Source organism: Trachurus trachurus, assembly GCF_905171665.1.
Source record: "Trachurus trachurus genome assembly, chromosome: 9".
NCBI classification, from domain to species: domain Eukaryota; kingdom Metazoa; phylum Chordata; class Actinopteri; order Carangiformes; family Carangidae; genus Trachurus; species Trachurus trachurus.
In genome coordinates, this window is record NC_139895.1 from 6,390,980 (window position 1) to 6,406,945 (window position 15,966).

General features: G+C 43.1%; 1 protein-coding gene across 5 annotated transcripts; it reads left to right on the forward strand.

Annotated features, from left to right (window-relative positions):
- The first annotated feature begins 646 nt into the window (after positions 1–646).
- On the forward strand, positions 647–15,238 carry LOC310991973 (NACHT, LRR and PYD domains-containing protein 3-like). Of its 5 annotated transcripts, none has more exons than XM_083979913.1 (16): positions 647–674; positions 2,394–2,544; positions 2,732–4,610; positions 5,039–5,212; positions 5,731–5,904; positions 6,770–6,943; positions 7,366–7,539; positions 7,993–8,166; positions 9,516–9,559; positions 9,861–10,018; positions 10,552–10,604; positions 10,820–11,034; positions 11,256–11,530; positions 13,618–13,731; positions 13,823–13,964; positions 14,551–15,238. In XM_083979913.1, the coding sequence occupies exons 2-16, from the start codon at positions 2,511–2,513 to the stop codon at positions 14,907–14,909; spliced, it is 4,143 nt and encodes a 1,380-aa protein (XP_083836039.1). In that variant the 5' UTR covers positions 647–674; positions 2,394–2,510; the 3' UTR covers positions 14,910–15,238. The 5 variants fall into 5 exon arrangements, with proteins under 5 accessions (XP_083836039.1, XP_083836038.1, XP_083836040.1 ...); XM_083979912.1 differs by lacking the exon at positions 647–674 and adding an exon at positions 1,149–1,285; XM_083979914.1 differs by lacking the exon at positions 647–674 and adding an exon at positions 1,149–1,285 and having other exon boundaries at positions 2,735–4,610.
- The last annotated feature ends 728 nt before the right edge of the window (positions 15,239–15,966 follow it).

Below are 15,966 nucleotides of genomic sequence, written 5' to 3' on the forward strand. Positions count from 1 at the left end.
AGAAATGACTTTAAACAATAAAAAATCTAATCTGAATTTGTTTGTATGTCGTCTTTGTAAACATGAATGTGACAGCGACAAGTGGTTTAAATTATTAAATAAAAGTTTATATACAGACTTTCAGTGTCAGTATAAACACATGTTCAGGTTCACTTTATTTTTTTTAAAATTACAAACGCCTCATGATTTCTTCCGATCAAATTCATATTTGGTGAAACTCATCTGAAGATCATGGAGGTAAAAAATTGAGTTTGAGTTTTTGTCAGTGGGCGTGGCCTTTTGGGGAATTTTCATGAGATACAGTTGTTTGTAAAAGTGTATAAATTATACACACCACTCTGAGGTGTGTGCATGTAGTGTACACAGTATATAGACTTTATTTGAAAATAAAGTGCATACAGTAGCCTATATAGACTTTATTTCAGAATAAAGTATATTTACACTATGGAGACATGAGACATCTCTCTCATATATATTATTATTTATTTCGAGTGTTTTTTGTGAGAGAGACCCTCATGTCTCTTTAAGAGACTGAGAGGCATCCTGTAGCCACACCCTCGTGGATCTACAGTCGTGGCAGAGGAGAAGTGGAGCAGCTCTGGCCAAAAAATATTGCCTTTATTGGATTTTGTTCAGGTCAGACTGTTTTGCAGTCAACAGGGCAGGAGAACATGGTGAGTACTGTTAAAATGGTTCTGTTGTTTCTGTGTGGAGTTGTACAAAGAAGCTACAGGGTATATTTTACTTTTTTTACTTTAATGCACAGTATAAAAATAGATAGAGACAAAAGAAAGTATTTGCAATTCCATAAACAGTGCAACAAAGGTGCAGCAGTGCAGTGGCCATTGTGGTTGTGCGAGGAAGAAATAGAAAGTAAAAGTAGGGGGGAAGGGCATGGAACAAATGTTTAAATGTTGAGTGTTGCAGCAATACAAAGTCCTTCACAAAAGTGGAATTAAGATATCCAGGTCCAGGATAACTGAAAAACTACTTGACAAAACATCATCGGTGAAACTGGTTCAGTCCAGACCACAAAACTGAAACTAAAACAGACCGCAGTATCGATCACTGATTTACTGATGAAGTAGCCTAAAGGAAAAGGGAAAAGGCACTGGCTGCAGCTCAACTTTTTACTGAGCGACACAGGTTGCTCCTTCCGGAAGCTCATGAGTAGTTGATCGTTTAATTTCGGAAATAGGCTACAGACACTCTGTCAGGACAGACTGAGTGACGTATTCTCCCCAAAAAGGGGAAACAAAGGCCTACACTTTCTAACAACAATTCAGTGAGTCAAAGCCAAATACCCGGTTGTAGCTGCACACTTGTGTTGCAGAGTTAAATAATGTAAAAGAAATGCGGTCAAATAATGATGATAACAGTTAACTGAAACACAAACAGAATTAACACGACTAAAGAGGAACAGGTTGCCTAAAATATAAACTGACTCTACTGTAAATATTTTAGTGGCAATATAAACATTTCTAAGGGTGCAGTAAATAGTTCCTTTATTCAAATGTTCCTGTGGTGATATTTGACAACTACCACTAAATAGGTTGCTATAGCCTAAATGAGGAAGTTCCAATTCAAGTCATAAAAGAGGCTTCTTTGCTAAATTAAGACATGATAACTGGAAATACTGGTTTAAAGGGATAGTTCACCCAAAATTCAAATTTCACTCATTATCTACTCACCCCGCATGTCGACAAAGGGCTGGGAGAAGTTTCAGAGTCCTCCGTGCCTTCTCGGAGTTACAGCGGGGCTCCGTACAGCACTGCATGTCCATATGACGGTTGCGAACGGAGCTCACTTTTCTTCGTCCAAAAAGACACACCAAAAACCATCCAAATACCTCCACACAGCTCATCTGTAATGTCCGCCTTGTATTGAAGCCCCAACATGAGAAATTGTTCCGAAAAAAATTAAATAAGTCTATTTTTAAGCTTGTTTGTAGCGGAAGGTCCGTCCAAATCTGGCGCGATTTGCGCCGGCGTCAGTAATCGCACAATTTCTCATGTTGGGGCATCAATACAAGGCGGACATTACAGACAAGCTGTGTGGAGGTATTTGGATGTTTTTTGGTGTGCCTTTTTGGACGAAGAAAAGTGAGCTCCGTTCGCAACCGTCATATGGACATGCAGTGCTGCACGGAGCCCCGCTGTAACTCAGAGAAGACATGGAGGACTCTGAAACTTCTCCCAGCCCTTAGTCGACATGAGGGTGAGTAGATGAGTGAAATTTGAATTTTGAGTGAACTATCCCTTTAATCTGCTATCTTGGTTTTGTGCAACAGCCCCTGTTGACAGTTATTGTAATGTGGGGTGTGGTGATGATGGGAGGGGGCCGAGGCAGAGAGCGGGGTGGCTGACTAAGACTTCCTGTGTTCGTGCTCACAGTCAGTGTTACTGGTCTCACTGTTAGACTGATTGAAGTACAGAAGATGAGTGATTGTGCGGAGGAAAAGGGGAACACAGAAGAGACTCCAGGATCTGCAAAGAGTAATTCATCCAAAGATGAGCCGTTCTTCAGTCAACCTGTGGCTACAAGGTAAGAGACCTGCAAGAAACCTTTTGTCTCTGTACTGATGGCTCACAGTCCAGAGAAGATAGGAAATGAGAGCAGAGAGCAGATCCGTTCCAGAGTCATGGAAACTTAAAACTTCCTCTTTCATTTTGAGACTGCAACACTGTTGTCAGACTCTGTCTTCAGTCTGACTCTGTCTTTTCTCTCTCAGCAGATCGTGGTCTGCAGGAGGTTTTAGATCAACATAGGATCAGTCTGAAGAGAAGATGTGAACGAGTGACTGAAGGAACTGATGGAACAGGAAGTGAAACCCTCCTCAACAGCGTCTACACTGAGCTCTACATCACAGAGGGACAGAATGAAGAGGTTAATACCCAACATGAGGTGAGACAGCTGGAGACAACGTCCAAGAAGGAGATCCTCCATGACACTCCAATCAAGTGCAATGACATCTTTAAGGACTTCCCTGTACAACAGAGAGACGATGTCTCTACAGTCTCACCTGTCCAACAGAGACCCATCAGAGTGGTTCTGACCAACGGTGTCGCTGGCGTTGGAAAAACCTTCTCGGTGCAGAAGTTCACTCTGGACTGGGCCGAGGGCTTGGAGAACCAAGATGTCAGTCTGCTGGTTCTGCTTTCGTTCAGGGAGCTGAACCTGATCAGAGATCAGCAGTTGAGTCTTCTCGGGCTGCTCCATATTTTCCATCCAACATTACAGAAGGTCACAGCAGAGCAGCTGGCTCTCTGTAAACTTCTCTTCATCTTTGACGGCCTGGATGAAAGCCGACTGTCACTGGACTTCAACAACAGGGAGGTTGTGTCTGATGTCACACAGACGTCATCAGTCGACGTGCTGCTGACAAACCTCATCCAGGGGAATCTGCTTCCCTCGGCTCTGGTCTGGATCACCTCCAGACCTGCAGCAGCCAATCAGATCCCTGATGAATGTGTTGACAGGGTCACAGAGGTCAGAGGCTTCACTGACGCCCAGATAGAGGAGTACTTCAGGAGGAGGTCCAGTGATGAAGATCTGTCCAGAAGAGTCATCTCACACATCAAGACGTCCAGGACCCTCCACATCATGTGTCAAGTCCCAGTCTTCTGCTGGATCAGTGCTACAGTTCTGGAGCACATGTTGACCACAGACCAGAAAGGAGAGCTGCCCAAGACCATGACTGACCTGTTCTCACACTTCCTGCTGGTCCAGACAAAGAGGAAGAAGAACAAGTACGGTGAGGGACATGAGACAAGTCCACAGGAGCTGATGGAGGCCGACAGGGAAGTTCTTCTGAAGCTGGGGAGGCTGGCGTTTGAACAGCTGGAGGAAGGAAACATCATGTTCTACCAAGAAGACCTGGAGCAGTGTGGTCTGGATGTCACAGAGGCCTTGGTGAAGTCAGGACTCTGTACTGAGATCTTCAAAAGAGAGAGTGTGATCTTCCAGAAAACAGTCTACTGCTTTGTTCATCTGAGTGTTCAGGAGTTTCTGGCTGCAGTCTACATGTTCCACTGTTTCACCGGCAGGAACAAAAAGGTCCTGGAGAACTTCTTGGGAAAACACTGGAATCTCAGTGTGACCAAGAACACAGAGGTCCTAGAGAAGTACCTGGGAAAACAAGATTCAAGCCTGAATTACTTCCTGAGGGGAGCCATGGAGAAATCTCTCAGGATTGTAAATGGTCACCTGGACCTGTTTGTTCGCTTCCTTCATGGCCTCTCTCTGGAGTCCAACCAGAGACAGTTAGGAGGTCTGCTGGGTCAGACAGACAACAGTCCAGAAACCATCCAGAGAGCCATCAACAATCTGAAGAAGATGAACAGTGATAACATTTCTCCTGACAGAAACATCAACATCTTCCACTGTCTGACAGAGATGAACGACCTGTCAGTTCATCAGGAGATAGAACAGTTATTGAAGTCAGGGAACAAATCAGAGAAGAGACTCTCTGCGATCCAGTGCTCAGCTCTGGCCTACATGCTGCAGATGTCAGAGAAGGTTCTGGACGAGTTTGACTTGGATAACTACAACACAACATTGATGGGAAGATGGAGACTGATTCCAGCTGTGAGGAACTGCAGAAAGGCTAAGTGAGTCCAGAGAGTCCAGACATGATCATTATAATTATTGATCAGTGGATCAGGTCAGCAGTTAAACACAGATTCAGATAAACATAGTTTTCATTATTTTATTTGTTATTATTTTCATTTAAAACTATTCACTGAGCTGAACTCAAAAAAATGTTCTGGAGTCAGTCTAAAAACAGTGGACAGTCCAAATGTTCTTCTGAACATTGATCAAATCTCGATGAAGCAGAAAGGTGCCATCATTTTCCTCCTTCATCTAAAATATAGATCCAGATTAAACCTGTGCTGATCTGAGAGTTTTATATCAAACTCAGAGAAGATGAGCTGAACCTCAGATGTTCATCACATCATCATATCCTGTCATCAACTGTGTTTTTACTTGACCTGATTTGATTCTGACAGACTTTATAGCCTATTTTCTCTCTTCACAGACTTACTGGTGGAGGACTCACAGACACATACTGTGAAGTCGTGGCCTCAGCTTTGAAGTCCAACCCCTCCCATCTGACAGAACTGGATCTGAGTAACAACTCCCTGGACGATTCTACAGTGAAGATTCTGTGTGCGGGACTGGAGAGTCCAAACTGTAGACTGGAGATTCTGCAGTCAGTTCACCAACTTGACCTGTTGAAGTTTTGTCTGTATTCAGCTCAAATGAGTGAAGATTTAGTTTGTCATAAATCTGTGTGAATATTTGTACAACTCAAGCAGTGACTGTGTTACTGCAGCTGGTACTGTAGGTGAAGGGTCAGAGATGACTGAGCCAGAGCTTGATAAACACTCTCAGTCTGATCCCCACTGTCGAGACACTAATGGCTGCCGAAACTTTAGCTTATGGTCACATGAGTTTATTTCCTTCCAAAGTGTGTGTCAAGCAGTGTCTTATCACATGACTTCAGTGTGAACGGCAGTGGACAGAGAGTTTCTACTTCGGCACTGGAGAAACCACAGTCCATTGTGGTTTGTAGTCACAGCATCATTTGTTTAGGTCGTACACCAGAGAGTCGACAGAATAATAACAGAATCACAAAGTCCCTCTACTCATTTTAGATACTGATCATTGATCAGGACACATCTGACAAATTATCAATAATTTTATCTTCTTCTCTTATTCTTTATTCAGTTTGAGGAGCTGCAAGTTGTCAGAGACCAGCTGTTCTTTTCTGGTCTCAGCTCTAAAGTCCAACCCCTCCAACCTGAGACTCCTGGACCTGGATCACAACAACCTGCAGGATTCAACAGTAAAGGATCTGAGTGGGTTTCTGGAGAGCCCAAACTGTAGACTGGAGAGTCTGAGGTCAGATTCCATGCTTTTTTTCTTTGCTCAGATGAATGATGGAAGTTGTACTGACACTAAGCTGCAGACATGAAATTGATATTATACTGATCCACGGTGAGGGCTGTCATGGTTATCTCTGTTTTCTTCCTCTCTGGTTTTAGTATAGTCCCCGTTTCTCTTCACATTTCACCTCAACTATACAAGCATTTAATGTGTAACTGTGACTGATGACCACCTCTTTTCTTTTCTCTGTGATGTTTGTATTGAAATATTCAAAGCCAAGTAACAGCAGCAGGTTAAATATACTGTACGTGCAAGCAGCTGAAGACGTGGCTGTCAGCAGTGGATAAGTCCGCTCTCCCGGGTACGTTTAAGGCATGGATCTATTAGCATGGGGCCCTGCTTAGACTTCTCTGGCCGCTGCTGTTTTAGTCCTCTGGGGACATGGGGAGAAACATCAGCCAGTGTAGGGGCAGGTGGCTCGGTCTGCCAAGGAGCCCTTCACCAGCCCATCAGAGCAGTTCAAGGTCTCCAAAGCCAGGGAGGTGTTACTGTACAGGGACTCATCAGATGCCAACATCCCTGCTGCAGATATCGTTGTTGGGACCTGGCATCGCTACGAAAGATCATGCAGAAAAGGGCTGCTCGATGCGAGATTCGAACTGGGATGGAGGAGGCCCACAAGAGGAAGAGGGCGAAATAGCAGGAACTTGGGGGGGGCTTGCACAGGCAATGGTTGGAGAGTCCGATGATGATGTTTCACCTGCTTCCTGTTGCTTCAGCTGCTGGACTTCCAACAGTTATTTCTAAACCTTTTTCAGTTATGAACAGATGATGCATTGTCAGCTTTGTCCTCAACTCACCTCTTTTATTCTTTATCCAGATTGCAGGGCTGCAGTTTGTCAAAGATCGGCTGTTCAACTCTGGTCTCAGCTCTGAAGTCCAACCCCTCCCACCTGAGACACCTGTACCTGAGCTTCAACAAACTGCAGGATTCAGGAGTGAAGGATTTGAGTGGTTTTCTGGAGAGTCCAGACTGTAGACTGGAGGATCTGGGGTCAGTTCCTTGACTGTTACTGTTGTAGATTTTCTATTCCAGAGTGGGAGCATCATGGTGACACAACTAAACCGTGGGACAATAATCATTTCATTATAATTTCATCTATTTTCTCAGACAGTTGGATCAGGACTTGGACTTTAAACTTTGATCAACTTCAGCCTGGATCACAGTGTTGAAGTCTGTGTTGAGTCCAACACATCTTATTACATATTGTTTGTATACTGACAGACTGACCTGAGGTCAGCAACAACTGATAAATTTGTCCTGACATGTGGATGATTTGTGTAGATGGCCACATTATGATAATCCTCAACAACAGAAGGACAATGTCCCTCTACTTATTTTAGGCACTGATCTTGATGAGGGCACACCTGATCAATTATCAGATATTTGGTCTTCTTTTTTTATTCTTTATTCAGATTGATCAGCTGCATTTTGTCAGCGAACAGCTGTGCTTCTTTGGCCTTAGCTCTTAAGTCTAACCCCTCACACCTGAAACACCTGGACCTGAGCATCAACAACTTGCAGGATTCAGGAGTGGAGGATTTGTGCCGTTTTCTGGAGAGTCCAGACTGTAGACTGGAGACTCTGAGGTCAGTTCACTCACTGTTGCAGATCTTCACTCAGAACTTAAATCATTGACTTTGGTTTAATGAATGAAGGACATTTGAAATAGTTGTCTTGTGTTTTCAGTTGTTCTTCTCTCACACAAAGATTCTTCACTTTCATCTTATTTCAGTTGTTCCTCATTAATAATCAATAATCTGATCACTTTACTTCAACCCTTGCCATTCACATTGTGCGTGTGTGCATGCATGCATGTAGACTTTAGACTTTGATCCTCTTCAGTATTTAGAAGTATTTAGTCCAACAGGTCTAATCAGACATTGATAGTATATTGACAGACTGACTTGAGCAGTAGCTAATGAATCTGTGCTGACATGTGGACGATTTGTATGTGATGTATTTTAGACACTGATCACACATCTGACCAATTATCAGACATTCTGACATCAGTCAATCTTCTTCTTTTATTCTTTATTCAGACTGGATAACTGCAAGTTGTCAGGGATCAGCGGTTCTTTTCTGGTCTCAGCTCTCAAGTCCAACCCCTTCCACCTGAGATACCTGGACCTGAGCTCCAACGAACTGCACGATTCAGCAGTCAAGGATCTCCATGCTCTTTTGGAAAGTCCCAACTGTAGGCTAGCGATTCTGGGGTCAGTAGAGGGATGGATCAGTTGATGCTTCTTTCATCAGTGTTGTCATTGTCAAGATTAGATCTTAGTTAACATGGTGACACCATGGTAACATGAAACTTAAAGCTCCGGTCGATCCTGAAGGTCACTGACTTACACACTTACCAGATCAGTTAAAACTTGACTGGGAGAGTATGGTCTGGGATCATCACAGTTTGGTTTTAATTAAAGGTCCCATATTATGCTGTTTTTCAACTATTTCACATGGTTCTAAGTTGTCCAACCATATAGTATTCCTATTGTATTGTCCCCAAATCAATCTGCAGCTCTACATCTCAGTAATTTAAAAGTGGCTCTCCAGAGCTCTCCTGCAAACGAGCCGTTTCTGTGTCTGCACCTTGAAATGCAAATAAGATGTGTAAACCACGTCCACTCCACACCTGTCACGGGGAGAGGGTGTGGTTTTCACAGGTACATGTGCCAGTGTTGACATTGGGACTGGGGTCGGGCATTGATTTCCGAAAAAAAAAAAAAATTCAGAGACTGGCATCTTGTCTGAAAAAATGTAAATGTTCTTTCTATTTTTTTTCTTTCTTTTTTTTTTACTGTGGCAGAAGGAGAAACATGGAGAGACTCCTACTACCATCAGAAAGTTCTGTGTGAAACTGTCAAATAAAAAAAAGTGAAACTGAGGAGCGCAGCACAAACTGTGCACTGTTGTATGGACTGATGAGAATATTGAGGTGGTTTTGCGCCGGGAGGGAGAGGAGACTTCCTCGTTCAGATCTCTCATTCCGTGATGAGGACCGCTGCGCTGATGAGAAGCGGTATCATCCCAATATTCTCTGATCCGCGATTTCATTTTTAATGACATGCGGCTGTTTTTCAGTCAATGATTCAAATCGATCATCTGGCGGCCGCGGTACCGACCGCTCCTCCCGTATCTACCGCATTTTCATGTCAAAGGACGGACGGACGGACGGACGGACGGGGAGGGGGGGAGGGTGGGGGGGCGCTGTTCCGGAAAAGTGTCAGCGGGCGGAGCTCACGTTTTTCCAGACTGGCCCAGGGGGAGTATAAGGAAGTACCGGGAGGTGGAGTCACTTGAGTTCAGCGCATCCTGACGTCAAGTCTGCCAGCACTTCCAATTCGCCCGTTTGGAGACACGATCTCAAAAAAGTGTAGAAATCAATGAAGGGAGTGAACAGACTTTTTTCACCTCCAGGCGTCACAGAAAGGCCACGGGAACACATAGGACCACTACAAAACCTGTAGAAAGTGGATTTTGCATAATATGGGCCCTTTAAACTAACTCAAAAAAACGGCACTATTTTCCTCTAACTCTACTGCTGTTGTGTTCATTCCTACAGGATTGGTGAGGACCAGTTGATTAAAGCTTCGATAGACAAAACCAGTGAGTACTGAAACACCATTTCTGCTTCATTGTCTGACTGTGAAATAAGTTTGGGCTCATTGCATCTTCAAAGTTTTTATGAATGACACGTTACAGTTTCTAGAAAAAAAGTGCTCAGTTCTTCAGGAAGTTGAAGCTGAATTAGCTTGGAGGGAATCTGGACCCTTAAAATTGATTTACTGGATACAGTTATAATGTGCATATTAATGTATCGACTGCTGAATGAACTGTGGTTAATGGTCAGCATAGAGGAACAGTAAATGCTTATTTCTGACATCTGCCTTGTTTCTCCTCCTGGCAGGTGTCTCTGGTGTCAAACTGGACCCAAACAAAGCAGAGACAAAGCTGAACGTGTCTGAGGAAGACTCAAAGCTGGAGTTCTCTGAGGACGACTCAAAGCTGAAAGAGTCTGTGGATGACTCAACGTTGAAAATTTCTGAGGATGACTTAAAGCTAAAGGTGAGCAAAAAAAAAAACACTGTATCCTGATATTCCAGACAGATATGGCCCAATACTGGACAAACAAATATTCAGAGAGTGTCTGCTGTGGCTGGGAACAACAAAGATGCCTTCAGTGTAAAGCAGTGGTTCCCAGCCTGTTTTGGCTTGTGACCCCATTTTGACATCACACATTTCTGGCTACCTCGCGATTATGTGCAGTCACATGATTGTGGCCGTCAATCAAGATGTGCCAGCTCAGATATTTTTATATGCTGCATTACATTTGACCTCAGATACAGACTGTAAAGTATTACAATAGCAACAAATCCACTAAATGTGGTGTTACATGTGGACCCCAGTAAGACTAGCGGTGCTCTAGATCACAGCCAATGGAGATCCACACAAATAAACACTGTGTCACACTCTTAGTGCCCCCAGACTCTGTCTACTGTGCCTCAGGTCGCTGAGGACTGTGAAACAAATCTGTTGGCTTTGCTTAAAATAACATTTTTTGTATTAAACAACTGATGTTGTTTCTCTCTGAACTGCAGCTGTCAAGTTTCACACCTGAACTGGAACCTGGATCTGCACAACTCTCATACAGGTAAACATGTGATAAACTCACTCAGCATAGTTTTATATAAACCATCTTCCTCTTCCACCACAGCTTCACCTGAGCTACAGCAGATGAGTCTCTGCAGCGTTGGTCTAATGAACAACTGTCTGAAGGGACATCAGCTGGATCACAGCTGGATCAGCTGTCAGTCAGCTGAGTCAGGTGGAGCACATTGTGTTCACTCAGTCTGCTGTGTCCTACAGGTTCAGATCTCCTGGTCCAGGCCAGTTCCAGTGTAACTCAACTGGACTGGTGTTTGTTTTGGCTCAGGAGGCGGAGCTGCTCTACAAGACTGTCCAATGGGATGAAAGCCTCCTCCAATCAGTTGGCAAGATGGCTGCAGGGCCGCTGTTCAGTATCCAGGGTCCTGAAGATGCCGTCCGTCAGCTCCACCTCCCACATTGTGAAACAAAGGAAGGTGAGGGAAGGTGATTGTGTTTGTTAGAGCAAGGATGGGGATTTTATGATACAACTTTAGTCAGTTTGCGGGGTCTTGAAAATCAGAGCATGATTGTTTTCCAGCTTCCTGTGATAAATAACCTGACCAAATCTCACGGTATGTCATTACCGTGAGATTTGGATATAAACAGAAATGATCACCACTGTTATAACAAGGTTGTTGTCTCTATGTTTTCACAGCTCTGCTCTGTGACGGCCTGCTGTCTGTCGCCCACATCACTGATGATGGAATGAGCTTCATTGAACCACTGGAGATCACAGACACTCATGTGATCATCTCAGTCCCTCATCTCTCGGGCTTTGGCCTGGTCTGGGTTCGGGAGCTTGTATGGAGGATTTGGAACAACATGAAATCAGTTTGTGGCCAAGTTCTGCTGTTCAGACAACCAAACCTCACGCCACGGATGCAAAGCCTCAATGTGCTTCTGCTGGAAAAAAATGTTGACCTGGATAAGGTAAGATTGTAGGGTTGTTAAAGCTTCACTTAACTTCACTTTCAGTATAAGACACTGTGATAAAGTTACTCAACCGATGATGTGATCTTCTTCCACCTCCTTTCATGGACACTCAGTATGTTTACATGACACTTGAAAAAAACAAATTATTGTCTTAATCCGACTATAACTAGACAACTGAAGTGCATGTAAACGCGTTAATCCGACTAATATCAGAATTCTCCAACTCTGATTAAGACACACGGATAATGCGATTGGAAATCAATTTTTTTCAGTATGTATAGGCCTTAATCGAACTGAATCTGGACAACGCGCGCATGCTCCACAATAGTAGAGACGGCACAGAGTTATTCGATTTTCTCTGTTGCATGTAAACTGGGACAAGGACAGAAGTCCGACAAGATGCTCAAATCGAGCTATGAGCATAGCTCGATTAAGCCGTTCATGTAAACGTACTGACTCTGTCTCAGTGACGCCTTGACAGAACTTCTGCAAATTTTACACAAACATTTACATAAATACAACATTTTAATCCATAAATTAGTATTGAACAAATCGAATCCAAGTTAAGTAAAAAATAAATAATATATCATCATGTAATAAATCATACAAAGGATATCAATTATTGAATATAATAAATGAACATAATAAACTGGGTGAGTGTACTGTCACAGGAGCAGTGTGTATGAGAACAGTCCTACCACTCTTGAAGAAGAGGAGATTAATGTGCGAGTATTCCCTATTTTACAGCCTCCCTACTACAAGTAGGTGGTTCAATATCTCTCTGGGCTTCGCTCACCATCCAGTACTGGAACATGTCTTCTCTCTGGAAATAACTGAATTCTTCATAAATCTCCAGATCACTCTATGTCAGCTCCAAGATGTCCTTGGTCTGTCACAAAGAATCTCTTATCACACAGATATCACATCACAATGCTCACAAACCTTGTTATAAGATGAAGTGTATGACAGCATTTCAATATAAAAACATTTTTCATACACAGGGAAATAAGTCTTTTACGTAAATATTTTCAGCATATTTCCAGTGCAGATTATGTACACAGAGGAAACCTAAAAAAAATTGCGCATTTTTTAATATGCTGTCAAGCTCTCGTGAACTGAAAGAAATTGGTGCAACTTCAAAATATGATTAGGCCTAACAAGAAGGAAAGGGTTAGGGTGACCAGCCAAACAACAGAAGCATTTCCATTGGTTACCGTCCAGCTTAACTTGGCTGATAATTGACCACACTGTCAACATAACTCATTTTTTCTTTTAAACTGCTCAAATTAAATCATTTTAAATGTGTGTATATTTAAAGGGATAGTTCACCCAAAATTAAAATTTCACTCATTATCTACTCACCCTCATGTCAACTAAGAGCTGTGAGAATTTTCAGAGTCCTCCGTTCCTTCTCTAAGTTACGGGGGGGTCCGTGCAGCAGTATTTGTCCATATAATGGTTGTCAATGGACACCAACTTTCTTTGTCCAAAAAGACACACCAAAAAACATCCAAATACCTCCATGCTGCTCGTCTGTAATGTCCCTCTTGTACTGAAGCCCCGACATGAGAAATTGTTCCGAAAAAAAAAAAAAAGTCTATATTTTAAGCTTGTTTGTAGCGGAAGCTCCCAGTGTCTCGGTTCACTGCTCTTCCTGTGTCAGTGCCAATCTCGCGTGATTTGCACTGACCGGCGGAAAAATTTCTCATGTCGGGGCTTCAAGACAAGAGGGACATTACAGACGAGCAGTATGGAGGTATTTGGATGTTTTTTGGTGTGTCTTTTTGGACAAAGAAAGTTGGTGTCCATTGACAACCATTATATGGACAAATACTGCTGCGCGGACCCCCCCGTAACTCAGAGAAGGAACGGAGGACTCTGAAAATTCTCACAGCTCTTAGTCGACATGAGGGTGAGTAGATAATGAGTGAAATTTGAATTTTGGGTGAACTATCCCTTTAAAGTGATTTTTAAAAAACGATTTATTTCAAATGACTTTTTAAACACGAATAAAAAATTTGAGAATTACGAGACGTTACGACAGCTGTTTAATTATTCTGGGCTACATTTTCATTGGTCTTTAGGTGAAGGCCAGGCAAGAAAACTGTGTGTTCATCCAGATGCCTTCCATTTGCACACTTATCACAAATAAAACTTACACAGCTCACTGTCCACAGGCCGACATCGTCCAGCCTGAGGTGAGTGTTTCACACTAAAGCTGACATCATTTTTCAAATTGCTGTCACTTACCTGGAGACACTGACACAGGTAACTTACCTTGGTTTTCAGGGACATAACTTTGACCTGGACTTTGGACCAAATTACCCCCCAACGTTTCAGATCATCCTGTTCTCAAGCACAGAGATCGCAAATGTAGAGGTCCGAGACGAAACGGAGACAGTTGTGTGGAAGTGTCGAGTTCACCTTCCAGGTAAAGTCTTCATCTACCTGATATAGACCCGACTTCAGATTATCTTCTGTCTGCTTTTACTCTGATGTGCATCCTATCCAGTGAGAGTAAAACTAATGGTAAACAATAGGACCAAGGGGCTTCATGAAGGAGCTAAAAGGACCTTCAATGAAATATGAGGACTATAAATCTTTGTCCTCAGTCCTCCACCAGGTCCTGAATCAGTTGTACCTCCTCTGACCGTCCCTTTTCCTTCAGGTGTTTCTCAGCCAGACATTTCTTTTTCTCTACTTCCTGTTCATGCCCATGTTCCTGTTTGTTGTCCCAGTGTCAGAGCTGGTCGTGTTAAACTCATATTGGAGCTGAAAATCTTCAGAAGTGGTGTTGGACGAATTTTACATTGGTGTTCAACCTGATGTGATCTCCTGTGACTTCTGGATTAGCCTACTAAGTCTAAGGAGTTTTTACATAGCCTTGAGACAAACAAACCGGACGAGACAGTTTTCACGGACCATTCCATCCCTACTGTGTGTAAAAGTCTCATTTCTCAGATCAGCAATATACTTGTTATTGAATTTGCAACTACAGTTTCTAATTCATCTTCCAGGTCCTGGCCCTGTTTCGACTCAAGATGTCGCAGCTCCGACTCCAGGTGTCTCAGCTCCAACTCCAAGTGTCTCAGGTCTGACCAGTGTCTCAGCAGTAGAGAGGCTGAGGTCTGCTCGGGTTCAGTTCATCGAGAGTGTGTCTGAAGCGGATCTTCATCAGCTGCTAGACAAACTCCTGGACTGTGGGGTGGTAACAGATGCTGAAATTGATCGTTTTGCTGCGATAACAATCAGACCAGACAAAGCTCGAGAAGTAATCGACACTGTGCGAAAAAAAGGGGAAACAGCAAGTGCAGAACTAATCAGAGCTCTGTGTGAGGTGGATCACTGTCTGTCAACACACCTCAACCTGAGGTAGTAACACCGTGGAACAAGCTAAAGACCTAAGCTTAGCTAACAGTACATTATGTGAAAAGGTGCGCAGAGGTGAAGGTCTGGCGTCCTTCCTTCCGTACATGTATAGTATTAATGATGGCTATGTATAGCTCAAATGTTATTTGCACATTTGCCCTTGCTACTGTCACTAATTTACTGTGTGCACTATTTGTAGTATTCTATGTTGTCAGCTACTGTGTTATTGTGATTTTATTTATTGTGTGTTAACGCAGCAACTTTTCATTTGTTTCTCAACCAAGTTTCTCAAAAAATGAGTCCTCCAACAGGAGATTGTTGCCTATGCCTAGTACACATTAAAGCAGAAGTGAGTGATCCGGTCGTTTTCGCTAATGCTGCGTTCCAGGCAGGCTTTTGAAATCGTAAATTACAGCTTCAAGTCACAACTTACGACTTTGTAGCGTTCCAGGCAACCCACTCGTGTTTTTCCGACCTGTTTTACCGGTGAAAGTCACTATAACGGCCACTCGTAACTTCCGACCGGTGAACTCGTACCAGATCGAACTGGTACCACTTCACGGTCGGAAAAATACGAGTTTCCTTGAACGCACCATAACAGTCCTCGTCGCTACGTCACCACATTCACGGCGTTCCTTGGCTGCACACACAGCCCTGCATGCCGTTCTCTCTCCTCATTGGATAAAAACTGTAGGATACGATAAATGTTTTCTCTTCGGCTCAGAGCAGAGCAGAGGGACTGAGAGACCCGTGTTTCAGTCCAAACACTCTATGTAAGTGATTGCTGTCGGAAGATATAACTATTTAAGACTTATATTAACACAAATATATCACTCACTTCTGCTTTAACAAGATAAAATTACAAATGAATTAAAAACAATATTAGAGGTACCTGGTAATGAACACAGGAAAAACATCAGGTGTCATGACACCAGCTCGGGGTAAAACACAGACTGGAAAAAAAAAAAAACACGAGATTCAATGCCTGTTAGGATTAGTCCCAAGCTAACATCAAATCCATAGTCATTCCACTAGATTAGCAGATGATGGTCAAATTACATTAC